The following is a 15,738-nucleotide window of genomic DNA, read 5'->3' as shown; positions in this document are numbered from 1 at the left end:
GGAAGGCTGGGTACTCTGAACTGCTTTTCAGTGCATAAGCATAGACAACAGTCAGGACCCGTTCCCCAACCCGAAGGCATAGGGAAGCTACCCTCTTGTCCACCGGAGAAAACCCCAACATACAGGCGCCGAGTCAAGGGGCTATGAGAAAGCCCACACCTGCCCGCCGCCTCTCACCATGGGTAACTCCAGAAAAAGAATAAAGTCCAGCCCCTCTCAAGGAGATTGGACCCAGAGCCCAAGCTGTGTGTTGAGGTGAGCCCGATTATATCTAGCCGGTATCTCTCAACCTCGCGCACCAACTCAGGCTCCTTCCCCGCCAGTGAGGTAACATTCCAAGTTCCAAAAACCAGTTTCAGCATCCGAGGATCAGAACGCCAAGGCCCACGCCTTCGGACACTGCCCGATCCACAAAGCACCAAACCCCTACTACTGCCCCTCCCATCGGTGGTGGGTCGATGGGAGGGGGGACTCATGTAACTTCTTCGGGCTGGGCCCGGCCGGGCACCATTAATAAATGCCCAGCCACCAGACACTCGATGGCGAGCCCCTCCCCCAGGCCTGGCTCCAGGGTGGGGTCCTGGTAACCCTGATCCAGGCAGGGTACACAAGTCCTGATTTGATTTTGTTTTCATAAGGGTAATTATGGATCACACTTTGTCTGACCTGTCACCTAAGACCAGTTTACCCTGGGAGACCCTACCAGGAGCTTTTGCTCCAGACAACATAGCTCCTAGGATCATTCAAGCATGCAAACCCCTCCACCACGATAATGTGGTGATCCATGGATGGAGTGATAATATTCTTTAAAGCATTTTTTTAGGCTGCAGCTGCCCAACATGCTTCAATGCAGCTCAGCACGCTTCATTGAGAAGACTAACTGCTAATTCTGTAATGTCAGCAGGGCTGCTAGTTTTTTTTCTATAGTGTCCAGCCAAGAAATATTTCAAAATCCACCAAAATGTAGCAAAAACTGCACAAAAACTGACACATTAAAATAATTCAGCATTTGCATTCATAGTACCAAGTAATACATAAACAATAAAACATTCAAACCAGCATGTCACAAAGAGTCAAAACACACATATGCACGCCTATTAGAAACTACATAAGGTAATAGGAAGCTTCCATTACCTCTTAGCTACAATAGCCTTGTAGCTCTCGTGCCCAACTAAAGAAGCAAACGTCAGACACTAAACATGTCTTGACTGATTGAGTAAATTAGGAGGAAAGGGAGCATTGCATAATTTGTTTTGGCCAAACTAGAGCTTTAAGTGCCTGAGTAGTGTGTACTCCTGATGTCCTTGCCAGTGGGCGTGTGTGTAATGTGTTTGCTGTGGGTGCTGATGAGGCACTGATCCGTACAACACTATTGCGACCCCAGCACAGCCCACTGTACAAACCTCAGGCCTATTCTCTGTCTCATTCCTCTCCCCTCTCATTACAACTCGATTGCATATTGTTAACTTGGGAAAGTGTAAAATTGTTGCTTGTACAACATGCACATATGTTGTCATTTTAAGTTGTATAATTTTTCTCCCAAAGATTTAGCCTGGCACTTAAACTAGCAAGCCATTTCTTCAGCCATTCTTTAGTTTAGGGGTCAGCAACGTGCGACTCTTTTACTGCCCTGTTGTGGCTCCACAGTAGAAATTGATTTTTTAGGTAAACATTTACAGTAACCTCCTTTACAGTAAAATAAAGCTCTGCTGATTGTTCTAACACAGTTTTAACAATAAATGATCTTAAACACTGGTGTTAATGCATAACTTCTAAATTCACCCTTTAACCCTAAAGGTTGGTGCGCAGACTGCTGGTCACCATAGCAACTCAGACAGCAATATTGCCTAGCTTGTGTCTAACGAGACGGCATAGAGAAAGATTTAAGATGATCATCGATAACTTGGAGACAAATGCACTTATTTGCATTTATAAGCACTATAGAGGGTTTCTTGATACAATTAATCTGCAATGAGAAACTGTCGAACACTAAAAAGTCAGCTGAAGTCAGTTTCTCATCCACCAACTTCTTGTTTGAATTTTCTCATTCCGCTCTAACTGGTGCAAAAGTTACATTCTGGCACCTCAGGCAGCATTAAGGTGGAACGGGAAATTTCGATTAAGAAGCTGGTGAATGAGAATCGACTTCAGCCTCATAAAAAAACATCGAACACAGAGACATTTACTGCCAGACATGCGAGAAAAGCAGATATACCTGGGCTACAGCTTAAAGCAGAGCAAAGACAGTCTGCGTTTTCGTTTAGATTTTTTACTCTACACTAGTATATTAGCACATACTGTAACACATTTACAGCCAAGATAGTAAAACATTACTTCAATAAAATAGACATGAAATGTTGTGGCTCCCAAGATGGTTTGGTTTTTGTTGAAAGGACAAAATGGCTTAATATTTGAGTTGCTAATCCCTACTTTAGGTGGACCAACCCTAGCAATTCTCAACTGAATTCAATTACTACTTGTACAGTAAAAGTTGATATTTTATTTCATAATATAAAGAAACATGAAAAACGTGCACCCATTCAGACATCAAGACACATGAAAACAGACAGTAGCAAGAAATACATTCACGTCACCCTTCTAAGAGCCAAGGGTCAAAAGTCATTCTTGGCGGTTTGCTCTATGGTAAGAGTTCACAAGTTCACCAAGCACTAGCTTGTCATAACATCAGGCATTCAGACGCACATTCAGCATGAAGTAAAAGAAGTCCGATATCGAGATGCTAGTAACAACACTGATGTAAAGTGATTAAATGAAGAGGCTTGGTGACGACTGCTATAACCCATCAGCCTCACTGAGACATAAGCACTATTCAAACAGGATTAGTTTACAGCAGCTGCAAAATGAAATGACCCCTGTTCAAACAGACATATTGGTAAATATTTCATCCTATCCTGCAGGAAAAGATTTTTTGAGATGTGTTCCTAAGTATGGCAGTTAAGGATGCATTCTCTTTTGCCCAAATCAAATCTAGCCTCCTTCAAATGTACAGTGCTGAACACTAGAACCTCTAATACGACAGGAAAAACATCAAACTGCAAGATCTAGTTATGTGGCAATTTTTATGGTTTGACTGTAAAATGGTGACACTGATGTTCCTGTTTTACATTCAGGCAATGCGATTCAATTAAATGTTTGGATGGTTTTCTATTCATCAGTAGCTTAATGTTTTCGATGAGGCCAATTGGCCCTAAACGTTACAGACTGCCTGTGCTAACATCACTTCACTGCATTTTTGTAGGGGAGCAGTACAGTGGTACACGGCATATACCCACCATACCAATTTATCGTAAACCCTATTCAGATGGGATTAAACGAACATGGAGTCCTGGGGTAATTTCCTCTTTTACAGGTGCTGCTCTGTGATTTTATCGCTGTATGGATCAGCCATGTCAGTGTTTCTCTCCCTCCTCATTTGAGAAAATTACAGGCCGAATTACCTACCGATTTTCACCAAACTCTGTGGCGCTCTAATAATTTTTGACCTGTCCTTACACACCACCACGTTTTTCCAGGCCTCAAAATTGGGGAAAAAGTGTTTTGAACATTGCTACTCTCTGTATATGGTCTCCTAGTGTGAATTGGAGACCTTCACTCAAATATTGAACACTTTTTGAACTGCAAAACAAAAAACGGATACTTCTGAGGAATCACCCAATCATTTTCTCTTTCTGGGTGGCAAAACTTTCCACTATCTGGGAGAGCTTTAGTAGGAAAAGAAAAAATAAATATATTAAAGAATGCATATCATAAAAGGTTTCAGAAAGTACTGACTAGTTCACCATTAGTTTTTAAAATTCTGATCAAATTAAACAGAACCTACTACAAAGTTATTATCCTGCTAAACCCCTGATTAACTAACCCAATCCAAATAGGGCTTCTTACTCACCCTACAAAATAGCAAGATATTGAGCTAGGAATCTCATACAAAGCACAGTACCCATCCCTCATCCAGACACCACCACAAGTGTATGTGGTGTAAAATGTAAAACTCATCGTGACTGAATGGCACTACAGATCGAAAATTTCCATTTTGGAGGTCTTTTTAAAAAAATATTGCACAACAGCGACACTTAATGTTCAAAGTGGAGTAATACAGAAAAAATAAGAGACAATACAAAGCTACATGCTTAGCATCTTGCTATGCCAAAGTAGCTGGAGTGTTATCAGTGCTGATCGTCATGATCTCTCAGACTGAGCCAGAGCTGTGTGAGTAGACACCACTCAGTCTAGGTCCAGGTCAAGGAAGCAGCTAGACACGTACTCAGTAAAGTCAAACTCTTCCACAGCGAACTCCACCTCCTTCCACTGCTTGGCTGTGTGGTTGGCCTGAGGAGTCTTCATTGAAAAACCTTTTATTTTTAGGCAGGGCAATACCACCACCTTTCTTAATTTGACCTCAAACCCCCACTCCTGATAGAGAGACAAACGAGAAAAAGAAAGAAAAACAGGACAATTGGTCATGTGTCTTCGTGATCTACTGGGTCGTAATGTGCAAAGGGAATTAATCTTTATACTTAAAATGTCATTTAATCAGAACCACACATACATGTGCACTTTGTAGTATTACAGTTATTATTGCAGACCATCTGTTGATGTACAGTTTATCAGACACTTCAGACCACCTCTGGACCACATCTAACCAAATATTTTTCGATACCAGCACAGCAATGGCATATTAGTGGGTGTTGCACTTATCAGGCAGTCTGTAACCGCAAACCTACAAAGAGCACCTGGCAGGCCTTTAAAGTCATGTCATCAATCTGTAGTTAGCATCAGGCTCACACTAATAATTCAGGGTCTAAGTAAATTCCTTCATGAGAAAAATTAACCCAATACACACACTTTTCAAAAGGTCGTTAAAGAAACCCAGATATTGCCTCACATGCACTAACACTGTTGTGCAGTGAACTGACAACATAAGACTAGCAATCTCACCAAAATACCTGAAGCAAAGCAGCAAGCTTTGTGGAATGTGCTACTTAATTTGCTTTGGCAGTAGGAGTCTAAAGTTTGAGTTGCTAGTATTGGTATATAATTGTGTTTATAGTAGATTTACTTTCACGCAACATCATTTGAAAGGAGTAACACCACTGATTTACCCCTATAGAAGAAAACTGCTTAGATGTAAAGTTTCTAATATGGTCATGATGCCAACTAGAGAATAACACCACAACTTCAGAGGTCTACAACTGGCAAGTGTGTGCTGGTTCACAGCCATGCACACACAAACACAAACATTACCAGTCCACAGGAAGCACAGCTGATGACACGACCAGGCTCCCAGTCTTCAAACGTCCGGCCTAAATGAACCTGCCCTCCTACTTGATAGTAATTTCTGTAAAACAGACAAACATGGTCATACTTACAGTTATGAGTTATGAAGCTGGTGTAAGCTTATACCCCAAAAATTAGCCCTGTGTGATCTGCATGCCTAAATGTGCCTCAAATCACAGAGTTGTTAATAATCTCAAATAGACTTAAGTGTGTGCTTTCTGACACTGTATGACATATAATAAGGCTTAGTATATAATAAGCCTGGGATTTTAAGGGCTTCTTTTTTGGGAAAAAAAACTTTTTTTTTTTTACTTTTTTCCCCCCAAAGTTTCTGTATAATTCAATGCTTGTTATATAAACATGGTAATTCAGAGTGATTTTATGTGAAATTATTAATTGTAGAGAAACTGGTTTCTTTACATTGGTGGTGAATTATTTTAGTCCTCAGATGTGCTAGAACTGCCCATTTCACATCAAAGCACTCTGAAAGACTTAGATGACTTAAATGACTTAGAAAATTTACTGGAATTCCCCTTTCTCTTAGGGATGCTGATGAGGGAATGACTCACTTGAAGTCAGGGTTGACGTTCACGTGTTGCGAGTTGTTCACAACTCTCATGTCATCTCCATGGGCGACAGGAGTGAAGCAGCCTCTGCAGATGAATTGCACCTGGGACGGATCGTACCGCTTCCTCTTCTCATCTCTCCGCTTGCAGGCCACATACCTCTCAATCACGGCAGCCCTCTGCAGCTCGCTCACCTGCCACCAGCACAGTATGTTAAGAGGGTCACAAAGGAGATGCCACCCAGGCCCAAGGATCACAGTAGTGCCACTGACATGTGTGGTGTTAAGTTCCACCATACAGTGATACATCATGACTTGTGACAGTTACAAATATGATAGATAGAATGCTGTAAATATCAAGGTAAACAATACCTAAGACTTTAAAATGTGAATTTAGTCATTTTATACTGTAATTCTGACTAAAAAGACATCCTGTTGGTGGTCACCTGTCTGTTGTTCGGGGCAAGTAAATGAGAATATATAGAAGCATAAAGCTAACTAGTGGCAAACAGAAAGTTAAATAAGTAACCTGAAAGTTCTGAGACGTGAAAGTATAAATCAATCTGGGCTCACTATTTGGCAAGCACGGCCCTGTTTCCTGTTTTAAAGTGTTAATGCCCTAAGTAATAACCATTAATAAACTAATTTTAAACCATTCACTGAGCGTTTATAAAGGTAGTACCATAAAAACTAACTCTAAGCCTCGACTTAAAGCCTAATAACTCCCCCCCCTTTAAAACTGTGAGTTTCCCAACTATTATGGTGTTGCTGCATCTTAGTAGTCATGTGTCTGTTTATTTCATTTACTTGTTTATTTATTTAGAAAGTTCTGACAGATGAGCCAAAATGTCATAAAGATAACAGTTCTAACATTCTTTTTTCCCCAAAAAAAAATTAATTAGTAAATGTATTGAATGTATTTAAAATATATACACACACATATTTATATATATATATATATATATATATATATATATATATATATATATATATATATACACACACACACACACACACACACACATATATATATATATATATATATATATATATATATATGGGGGCAATGGGCAAAACACCTATCATGCCACATTTCAACAACCAGATTACCTGCTGCCTGGCAGAAGTTCACTTACCATTTAAATCAAAATTAACTGACTGTACTTTCATTAGTTTGTTACATTAACTTGTTCTGGCAAATCTATTCTTCACCACAAAATCTGGTAGTTGAGGGCCCCCTAGTGGCCCCTGGGCACATGGCCAGCAATTTATCCCTGCCAAATTCAGTGTCTGACATTTGCTTCTTTAGTTTTGCACTTGATGTGCAAATCTAATGTAGCTGATGAGCAACTTACAGCCACCAGTTTGGCACTATGTAAACTGTAGGTCTAAATCATTATACAAGAACAACATCTATGCCTGTTTGAGATTCCTTAACAACTGTATGCAGTTTAAGTCAAGCCTATGTTGCTGTCTGCATGGTACAAGCCTGCTGGCTATAAACTTGTTATACTGCATTAAACTGTGAATGTGCGTGAACAGACCTTCCTGCGAAACTTTTCAGGCTCCATGCGCTGTACTTCAGCAACTGCTCTTTCGGTCAGCTCCTCCAGGTACTCGTTGGTTTTTTCCCTTCGCATCTCCCGCCCACCAGCCCACGCCACCACTGAATACACACTGTCCATGGCCCGTGCCCGCCCACTGGCCTGCTGCTGAGCAATCTCATTGGTCAGCAGCCCGTAACGCACCACTACGTTGCATTCCGGAATGTCAAGGCCTTCTTCAGCCACACTGGTGGAGATGAGGAGGTTGAGGTCTCCGACTCTGAATCTATAAATAGTTTCCTTTTGACCGCTCTTCAGAAAGAAATAAACAAAGAAGCATATAATTTGTAGTTTTCACATTGTTTAAATATTAAATAAAGTACTGCTTCGCACCTAGTTTATGATTTATAGTCTACACAATTCAAGTTACTACTACATGAAATAATTATTAATAAAACAGAGGATTGCAAACCTTTGGACAGTAGTGGATTCCTTCTTTATTATAGGACGAGTTGGTCAGAGTCCTACCTGTGTCATGTGATTGGCACCATTGCCAGCTCCAGTGAGGATGGCAGCACGGATGTCGACGCTCTGCAGTGCTGGGTTGGCACATACCCAGTCGTACAGGCAGCGTGTGCCCTCTCGGGTTTTGGAGAAGAGGATGCCACGTGAGTTTCTGTCCTGAAACTGCTCCACCAGGGTGCGCTGCAGCTGGGCAAGCTTGGGGTTCTCATTTTGAGTGTCTAAAGTCAACAGCCTCAGCTCTACTTGGTTCTCTGTGTGAGGAGCAACGTCATCATTACTGTCACTATCATTAGGAGCAGCAGCATCACTGTCAGTGGAGCTAAAAGAGTGTCTTCGAAATACCATGACCCCCTAATTAACCTCTTGGACCCCCTCAATGTCTCATAAAAAAATAATTATGAAAGTTTTATGACATCATGCTGTCCGTGAGAGAAAATGGATGCTGAAATACAAATTCAGGAAAGGTTACTGTTCAGTTGCTTTACCCACAATTGGCGAGCTTCTGTCTTCAGCAAACTGAACTAACTAGAGATGCAGTAGTAGTCTGCCTCAGGGTGGCACTGAAGCAAAATGATTCACACAGTTGCTCCTTCATAGCCAAACACCTGTAACATGTTTATAAATCTGAAAACTTGCCCAATTTCCCAAGACATTGGTAAAGTGCACGAATCAATTTATGTGTGGAATCTTGCACAGTTTTAAAGGGGTGGCCAGGGTGGCCAGGGCACTTCCTTAAATCTGAATAGCCACCCCAGATGCCACCCCAAAATTTCTGCCACATCACTGGTTTCTGACCCGCTGTGGGGTGGGTGTTTGCTCACTTGTTCTCATTGCCAGTATGTCTCTTCTGTATTGCGTTGCCTTGAAGGTGAGAATTTATTAGCAATTGCTGATCAGTGGAAAAAGTGCTCAAAGTCAACTCCTGCCCTTGCACTTTCATACTGTCACCCTGCCAAAGTTCCGTACCACCCCTTTGCTTCCTCTGTAGTAGAATTTTCTAGAACTGCCACTGTGTGGAAGACCACATTACCAAACTAGAAAAGAACATTTCCAGAAGAGGAATTGTTTAACCAAACATTTTGTTTCCAACGAAGTTAGCATCAGTGCTGCTATGGCGAGTGGTTTAGCAGCCTGGAAACACTGGAGTAGCCAGCCAACATGGGAGGCCCTGATATAATATGTAGGAGGTATTTCACACACTGCTAGGTGGCATGATGCGCATTTGCCGCATGCACTAAAACGCACTAAGCAAAATGCTTTTACTTTTGCCAGATCACTACCAAAAGGGCTGCCAGAAGTAATAGCGTCAGCTTCAGTGTTAATGCTACCATTTAGCATAGTCACCTATGGGTTAGCACTATTATAACTAACTATTATTATAAACAGAATTGTTTTCTAGCTAATGTAATACCTTATTCTTTAACCAGACACAGAACTTTAACCAGTTACATACACCAAAAACACCCACTAAGCAAAATTTGACTTCTCTCTTAAAATCTCATAATCAGCTCCATAACTATTAATATTATATAAGATTTATGACAATGTCCACAACATTGCTACTTTAACACCAGCACTGAAAGTGCATACCTTCAAAGAGTCCAGAGAGGAAGATGTCAGTTGCGTCCATTCTGTTTTCGCTCTTTGTGCGGTAGAAGTCCTGCAGAAGTCGCAGGGCGTCCACCATGCGCACAGTGTCGTTGATGAGAAGGGCGTCATTATATTTTCTCAGATGTAGGGCACACTGAGCCAACAGCCTGTTCTCCTCCCGAACACCTGAGAACACCACACACACACACACACACACACACAATTTGGTTATTGTTCAACACAGCTAAAGAAAAAATTAGCTTGTGTTGTCACAACTACTTGGAAAGTTATGTTACTAAATTAAGTAACTTACTGCAGTCTATGAACAAACTCTCATTAGATTGGCAAGAAGAATTATTTCTGATCCGGATCATGCTCTTTTCCCAAACTATCAGTTTTTTCCATTAGGCAGGAGATTCAGAATGCCAGTGTGTAGATTAAATAGGTTTAGAAATTCTTTTGTACCTTCATCTATCACAATTCTTAATTCTTTCAGGTGAGCAATGCTGTTTTTTCTGTTTTGTTTTTCTCCATGGTATGTTATTAAATGTTATTAATGCTGTTAATCAGGGGGTGAGGCTGTATGTCCAGTGTATGTGTATGTCTAGTGGCTCTTTTATGACATGTAGTCTTGGGTTGCCCAAGAAAATTTCCCCCTGGCAGGAAAATAAATGGAATCTAAATCTAATTTCATCACACCTGTGACAATGTCCTCTTATTACCCTCTTATTCCTCTCACAACAATAATGTGAATAATGCAGAGTCTGCTTTTAACTGACCTCAGTAAGTTTGAGCTGTAACAGGTAGTGTAAAAAAAAAAAAAACCTGTCAGAAATTTAGTTTAATTGACCCATAAGTGCAGTAGTAAGATATTAATTACTAAATAACTCACACATTACTGAGACATTTATCTTGAAACATATTAGTTTTAAGTCGTAAGTCTGCACAGCGCAAAAACACATTAAAGATTAACACAGACCTTTCTTCTCCAGTTCCACCACATCATTTTCATACTCCTGAGTGCCCATCTTGCGAAAAGTGATGCCTGATGCCATGTACCCATGGATCATCCTCATCATCTCCTTCAGATGCTCCCCAAACGGGTCCTGAGAATGAATAAGACACCACCACACATCAAAAATCTGAGCAGAAATGTTCAGTAGGGCTGAACTAAATTTGCCAAAAAAATGACATTTGCATGAATGTGTCTGAGTTGTAAAAGACACTTACGAAAAGCCGGGTATCCACAATGTCATACTTCTTTATGGGTCTGGGAACAACCATTCGAAGTTCTGGCACGTAGTTTTTTGTGGATACAATAACAGAGTCCAAATTCGCACAGATCTGTATGAGAAAACAGAGATCAAATCAGCAATAAACTGATATTGTAATGTGTTGAAGAACTCCGGGAAGAGTGACGAGAGTATGAAGCCAATCAGGGATCATTGAAGACTATATGTTTTTTGTAAAGGAATTCTCCACACTGCTACAAAAACATACCTGTAGCACATGGTTGACGGCTCCCTCCTGTGTCTTGGCTCCGCCGGTGCCTGGTGAGGCAGTGAGGCCCAGAATCTGAGGCAGATTCCTCGCTCCCTCCATCTTCCCCTTCACATAGCGAGCCATGATCTTATTATACACTGCGTCCTTATGAGTGTGGTGGCACTCGTCTATGATCAGCAGTGTGAAGTCTGAATACAGGGAACAGAGCACAAAGACACAAAGCTTGTACAATAAACATAGCATGATATGCCGGGCTGCAGGAAGTAAGTACCACTGCATTGTACAATGCTGTAGCTCGGAAATTGTATGGGGGTGCATTTACAATAAAAAATGACATTATTTGATCATTTTTACCCCCAAACTACAGTTATATTTTTGCAGTTTTACGAATAAAACCATATGTATTTATGGTTCTATTTATCCTTTAAAATTCAACAGGCCGTATTTTTACTGTACCTTTAGGACTGAACACCTGTCCTGTTAAATTAACAAGACACCCATGTCTTGTTAATTTGCTAAGTGAAAATACATTAACACATCCACCACACAATGATGCCTTTTTCTGAAAATTCATGTGCACAATTTATTTACTGAGTTTAACATAGCAAAGAAAAAAAAAACAAATTACTTAGTGTGCCATAACTTAACCTTAAATTCAGAAAATGAACAGTAGCGGTGCATTAAAATGTGCTCTTTGTAGAAAAAAATGTCACTAACAAAATCACCTAAAAGGGTCATTTGACCAGGGTTGCCCAAACTTTTGCATATGACTGTATGGAAATGACCTCAGTTCTGAAAGGCGGCACTGTATTGTGCTTAGTTGAAGCACTCCAGGCAGAAATGATCAGCATGCATTGTTTATTTTGACACTTCAATAACTTGTCTGCAGTCACAACGCTGCTTATGAATTCATCAGTAACAGGTGGTCATGTGAAACTACATGACCATGAACACATACTTTTACATTTACATTTTTTAAGAGACCTCTATCTGCTGCAGATGTTTCACCTGTAAGCTCCACATGCTTGTCCTCCTCTGTGTTTATCATGGCATTCTCCAGAATCTGAGCTGTGCAGATGACCAGGTCTGAGTCCCTGACCACACGGCCAAAAAAGTCCTTCTCCTGGCTGTCTCCACTGATGGCCACAATATTTACAGTATGACCCAGGTGGGGCCGGAATTCGTTCTGATAGTGCTGATCGACCAGGTGAACCTAAAAAACGCATATGCATAGACAACTGTACTTTAACAGCATGAGATAATCAGTAAAGGTTACACCACAGGTTAGAGCCAAGGTTACACCACAGTTGCTACACAACAGGACAACACCTAAAAATCCCTCAGACTCTTACGAAAATGCTGCAGTCACCCATTACTAGTAAAGTAGAGTTTATGACCAGGTTTTGTAGTGAGCTGCAGTGTCTCCTGATTGGCTCCTGGTGACCAGGCCTACTTCAACCAATGCAGGTACCTTGTTGACGAGAACAGCCACTTTGGCCTTGGGATGCGTCTCCAAGTGCCTTTTGGCCACATACACTGCAGCTCGGGTCTTTCCTCCTCCTGTGGGCAGCCAAATGATACTGTTCTCCCCACTCAGAGCCACCTGAACCACCTCCTTCTGGTACGACCTCAGTGAAATCTCCATCTGCACAATCACACAAAACAAACCGTTTATCCGGTTTAAAGTCCAATGATTCATTCTTCAGGTCCTCTCTCTAATAACGGTCATTTACATTAAAAATGCAGAACAATATTAGAAAATGCAGAAGGAGAAATCCTGCAGAGCGGAATGTTTAGAGGATACTGGGCCTTTAATTTATTTTACTGCATTTGTAACCTCACAGAAATAAACAGTTTATTTATTTGTGCTGGATAACGGCATACAGTCAAAAAGTTTGGGCACACCTGGTTAAAAGATATCTTGTAGCTTTCTTTAAGTGAAAAGTGAACATATCCTCTAAAGTGAACACACTTCTGTACATTTTAATGCACAATTACTGTTTATTTGCTGAAAATGTAAATAAACCATAAAATGTGACCTGTCTAAAAGTTATGAGATTTTATAAGAGAAATTGTGCACTAAAAAAAATAGATGATTTGTTAACTCATTCTCACTTAGGAAAACACAATTTAAGTGGGGAAGTTCAAACCACATGACTGTAATTCCCATATCTGTGCATCTCTAACATACATGTTAGTTACATAGTAGTTACTGAACAATTCATAGTAGTTACTATATAATAAGGCATATGCTGCATCTAATATAATAAGCTTGTAGTTTAAGAGGTTAAAACAATACGAGGCTTTAAAGGTTAATTCCACCTATTTTTCCAAATTTCTGCATAATTAAATGCTAAATATGTAAACCAAGTCATTCAGAGTGGTTAAATGTGAAATGCTATTTTAGAGAAACTTGTTCACAGAACTGTTCACAATATAGGACAGGAATAGAAGAAACAAATAGGTTAATGTCTGAGATTTTATTCTGTCCAATACTTTTGGGATAAACAATTGTCCTAAAACATATCACCATGTAAAGAAATCTGACTTTTTTCCCCACAGTGAGCCACTTCACATAAAACCACTCTTCAATGAAGCAAGAATTTTGAAAAATCTGTTGAATTAATCTTTAAGCCTCTTTTAGAGAATCATTATAATTTTGCCTTTTAGCTTTCTATCTAAAGGCACACTGCAAATGAGGAAGACTGTCAGGTTTTTTTTAAAGGAGCAGATTAACCAAATTTGCTGAATGTAACCTACAGCCATAGTGTCATTTGCATAAAGGATATTTTAATTATTGTTAGCAACAGGTTAGAACAGACCTCCCTGAGCTTTTACAGTTAACAATGGATGACAATTATGTCTAAAATTCTTCTGAACAACAGGTTATATAATCTGTCAAACGTAAAGTACAGGACATTCCTTTAAATAACAGAGGAGCCCCACATACTAGCTAGATCTTGCTGTCCCTTCAGGAGCACAAGCATTCATTACTATTCCATACACTGAGCAAAGCTCCACTCACAGTCCTTTAACAGATAAAGTATCTCAGTGTCTCACCTTCTATGTCCAAAGCTCTTCATTCTAAAGGTGTATGAACCACATAAAATGATAAAGAATTAACTAGAGACTACCAAGATCACTCACCTGCACCGTTTTGGGGATTTAGCAGAACTCTCAGTGGGACACCTCAGAGCCTTCTGAGGAAATATCACCAGCAAGACTCTTAAAAAGGGACTGCTCGATCAGCCTGGCGGCCTGAGAAACGAAAGTGGAAGCGTAGGGTAGAAGAAGGGCCCAGCATAGGGGGGCTAACGACATATGGCAGCAAACGGAGGAGGAAAAAGGCCAGTTAGTCAGTGTCTATTGTGGGAACAAAAACCAATGTCATGATGAGTAGCTGCAGGAGAAAGGAAGAAGGAGAAAGAGAGGAGAAAAATCAAGCTGCCTCAGATCTGAAAAAAATCCACAGATGTTTTTGTCCATCCTTCAACTGTGAGAAGACAACTCAATGCTATGAGTCTGAAGGGATGTGTAGCTGTGAAAAGAAAACGCACATAAAAGAAAATCTGCATATCAAACAAATAAGCTGCTGACAGAACAATGGACAGCCCACCCCAGAGCCTAGACCTTAACATCACTGTGTTTACAAGCACTTAATAAACCGATAACATAATCTGAAAATCAGATTGGGTCAGAAATCCATTGAACATGTTTACATGCACTATGAGGACTTCTGCTTTGCAAATAGCCAATAAATTCACAGAAGTCGTGATGTAAACGTAATGTAAAACTCATGCCACAGCTTTCGTTAAACATCGAGTCACTTCAGCAGAAAATATGAACATGCTGAGAACAGGGAAGCTACAATTGCTGTGTGAATAGGACATGTATACTGACCCATATAAGAACAGGAGAGACCCTTGCTGGGCCCCACTCATGTACCTAAGTGACATCAGGAAAGGGAAACTGAAGGACTGAAGGGATTCCCCACTTGTGCTTGTATGAAAACGCAAATAAACACACAAAAGCGCAAGTAAACACACAGACCAAACAGTTTAGTGTTACAGTTACTTTGCCAACAGAGTGCAAATCTTTGGCCCTGCAATAACAGATCTTTTGGCAACAATGATGCATTCATAAAATCTCAAATTCCACACCAACTGAATTGGATTATTTCTACACTTCTAAAGACCTGTAATTAAATCAAATTATTGGGGCCAAATAATATAGAGATGGCATAACACCAGTCTTATTAATCCAATACCAATAATTATTGAAACCTTAAAATAAAAATGATAGCTATATTTTTAGCTATGAAATAAGCAGGTACGAGATAAATGTGCCTTATAAAAAAGTTTATTTTTTTTTATAGAAACAGAAAAAACAGAATTACAGTACAAAGACCTGCAGCTATTTACATGCACCATAAAAATGTAACCAAAGCCATGAACATCATCCCCTTTTCTTCTTTGGGAAACACAATGTGTTTTTGATCTTCAGACACAAGCCTGTATAACTAGAAAACAAACAAAAAAAAAACAACAACAAAAGAATTATGATATAAACACTGAAGCACTTCCTCAAAGCTTGTCATGATTCAAGTATGTGAACAACACAAGAACCGAGAGAAGAGATGGGAGGGATGGGGGGTTTGCAGCATTGCTGCAGAAAACGCTTCAGAACAGAACTCGTCAGTTAAAGTTGTGAACAACG

The 15,738-nt window shown here is 40.2% G+C and overlaps 1 protein-coding gene across 1 annotated transcript; it reads right to left on the bottom strand.

Annotated features, from left to right (window-relative positions):
- Positions 1-2,480: 2,480 nt before the first annotated feature.
- On the bottom strand, positions 2,481-14,290 carry dhx58 (DEXH (Asp-Glu-X-His) box polypeptide 58). Its single transcript, XM_017721227.2, has 12 exons — positions 14,170-14,290; positions 12,494-12,667; positions 12,031-12,235; positions 11,020-11,210; positions 10,750-10,863; positions 10,499-10,625; positions 9,520-9,705; positions 7,933-8,180; positions 7,405-7,716; positions 5,865-6,055; positions 5,263-5,356; positions 2,481-4,431 (listed from the first exon to the last, which is right to left on the bottom strand). Exons 2-12 carry the CDS (start codon positions 12,665-12,667, stop codon positions 4,243-4,245), a joined length of 2,031 nt encoding a protein of 676 aa, XP_017576716.1. The 5' UTR covers positions 14,170-14,290; the 3' UTR covers positions 2,481-4,242.
- Between the last annotated feature and the right edge of the window lie 1,448 nt (positions 14,291-15,738).

This window comes from Pygocentrus nattereri, chromosome 14 (assembly GCF_015220715.1).
Source record: "Pygocentrus nattereri isolate fPygNat1 chromosome 14, fPygNat1.pri, whole genome shotgun sequence".
Lineage (NCBI taxonomy): Eukaryota > Metazoa > Chordata > Actinopteri > Characiformes > Serrasalmidae > Pygocentrus > Pygocentrus nattereri.
Note: the sequence above shows the minus strand (reverse complement) of the source record. Positions and strands in the feature narration are given on the sequence as shown.

What these genes read in the sequence shown, in the direction of transcription:
- dhx58 (XM_017721227.2), bottom strand. Translation starts at nt 12,667, where the DNA reads ATGGAGATTTCACTGAGGTCGTACCAGAAGGAGGTGGTTCAGGTGGCT. An exon ending in CCGTCAACCATGTGCTACAG is followed by an intron (nt 10,864 to 11,019) that starts GTATGTTTTTGT and finishes TTTCTCATACAG; the next exon opens with ATCTGTGCGAATTTGGACTC. An exon ending in GGTGGAACTGGAGAAGAAAG is followed by an intron (nt 9,706 to 10,498) that starts GTCTGTGTTAAT and finishes TGGTGTTCTCAG; the next exon opens with GTGTTCGGGAGGAGAACAGG.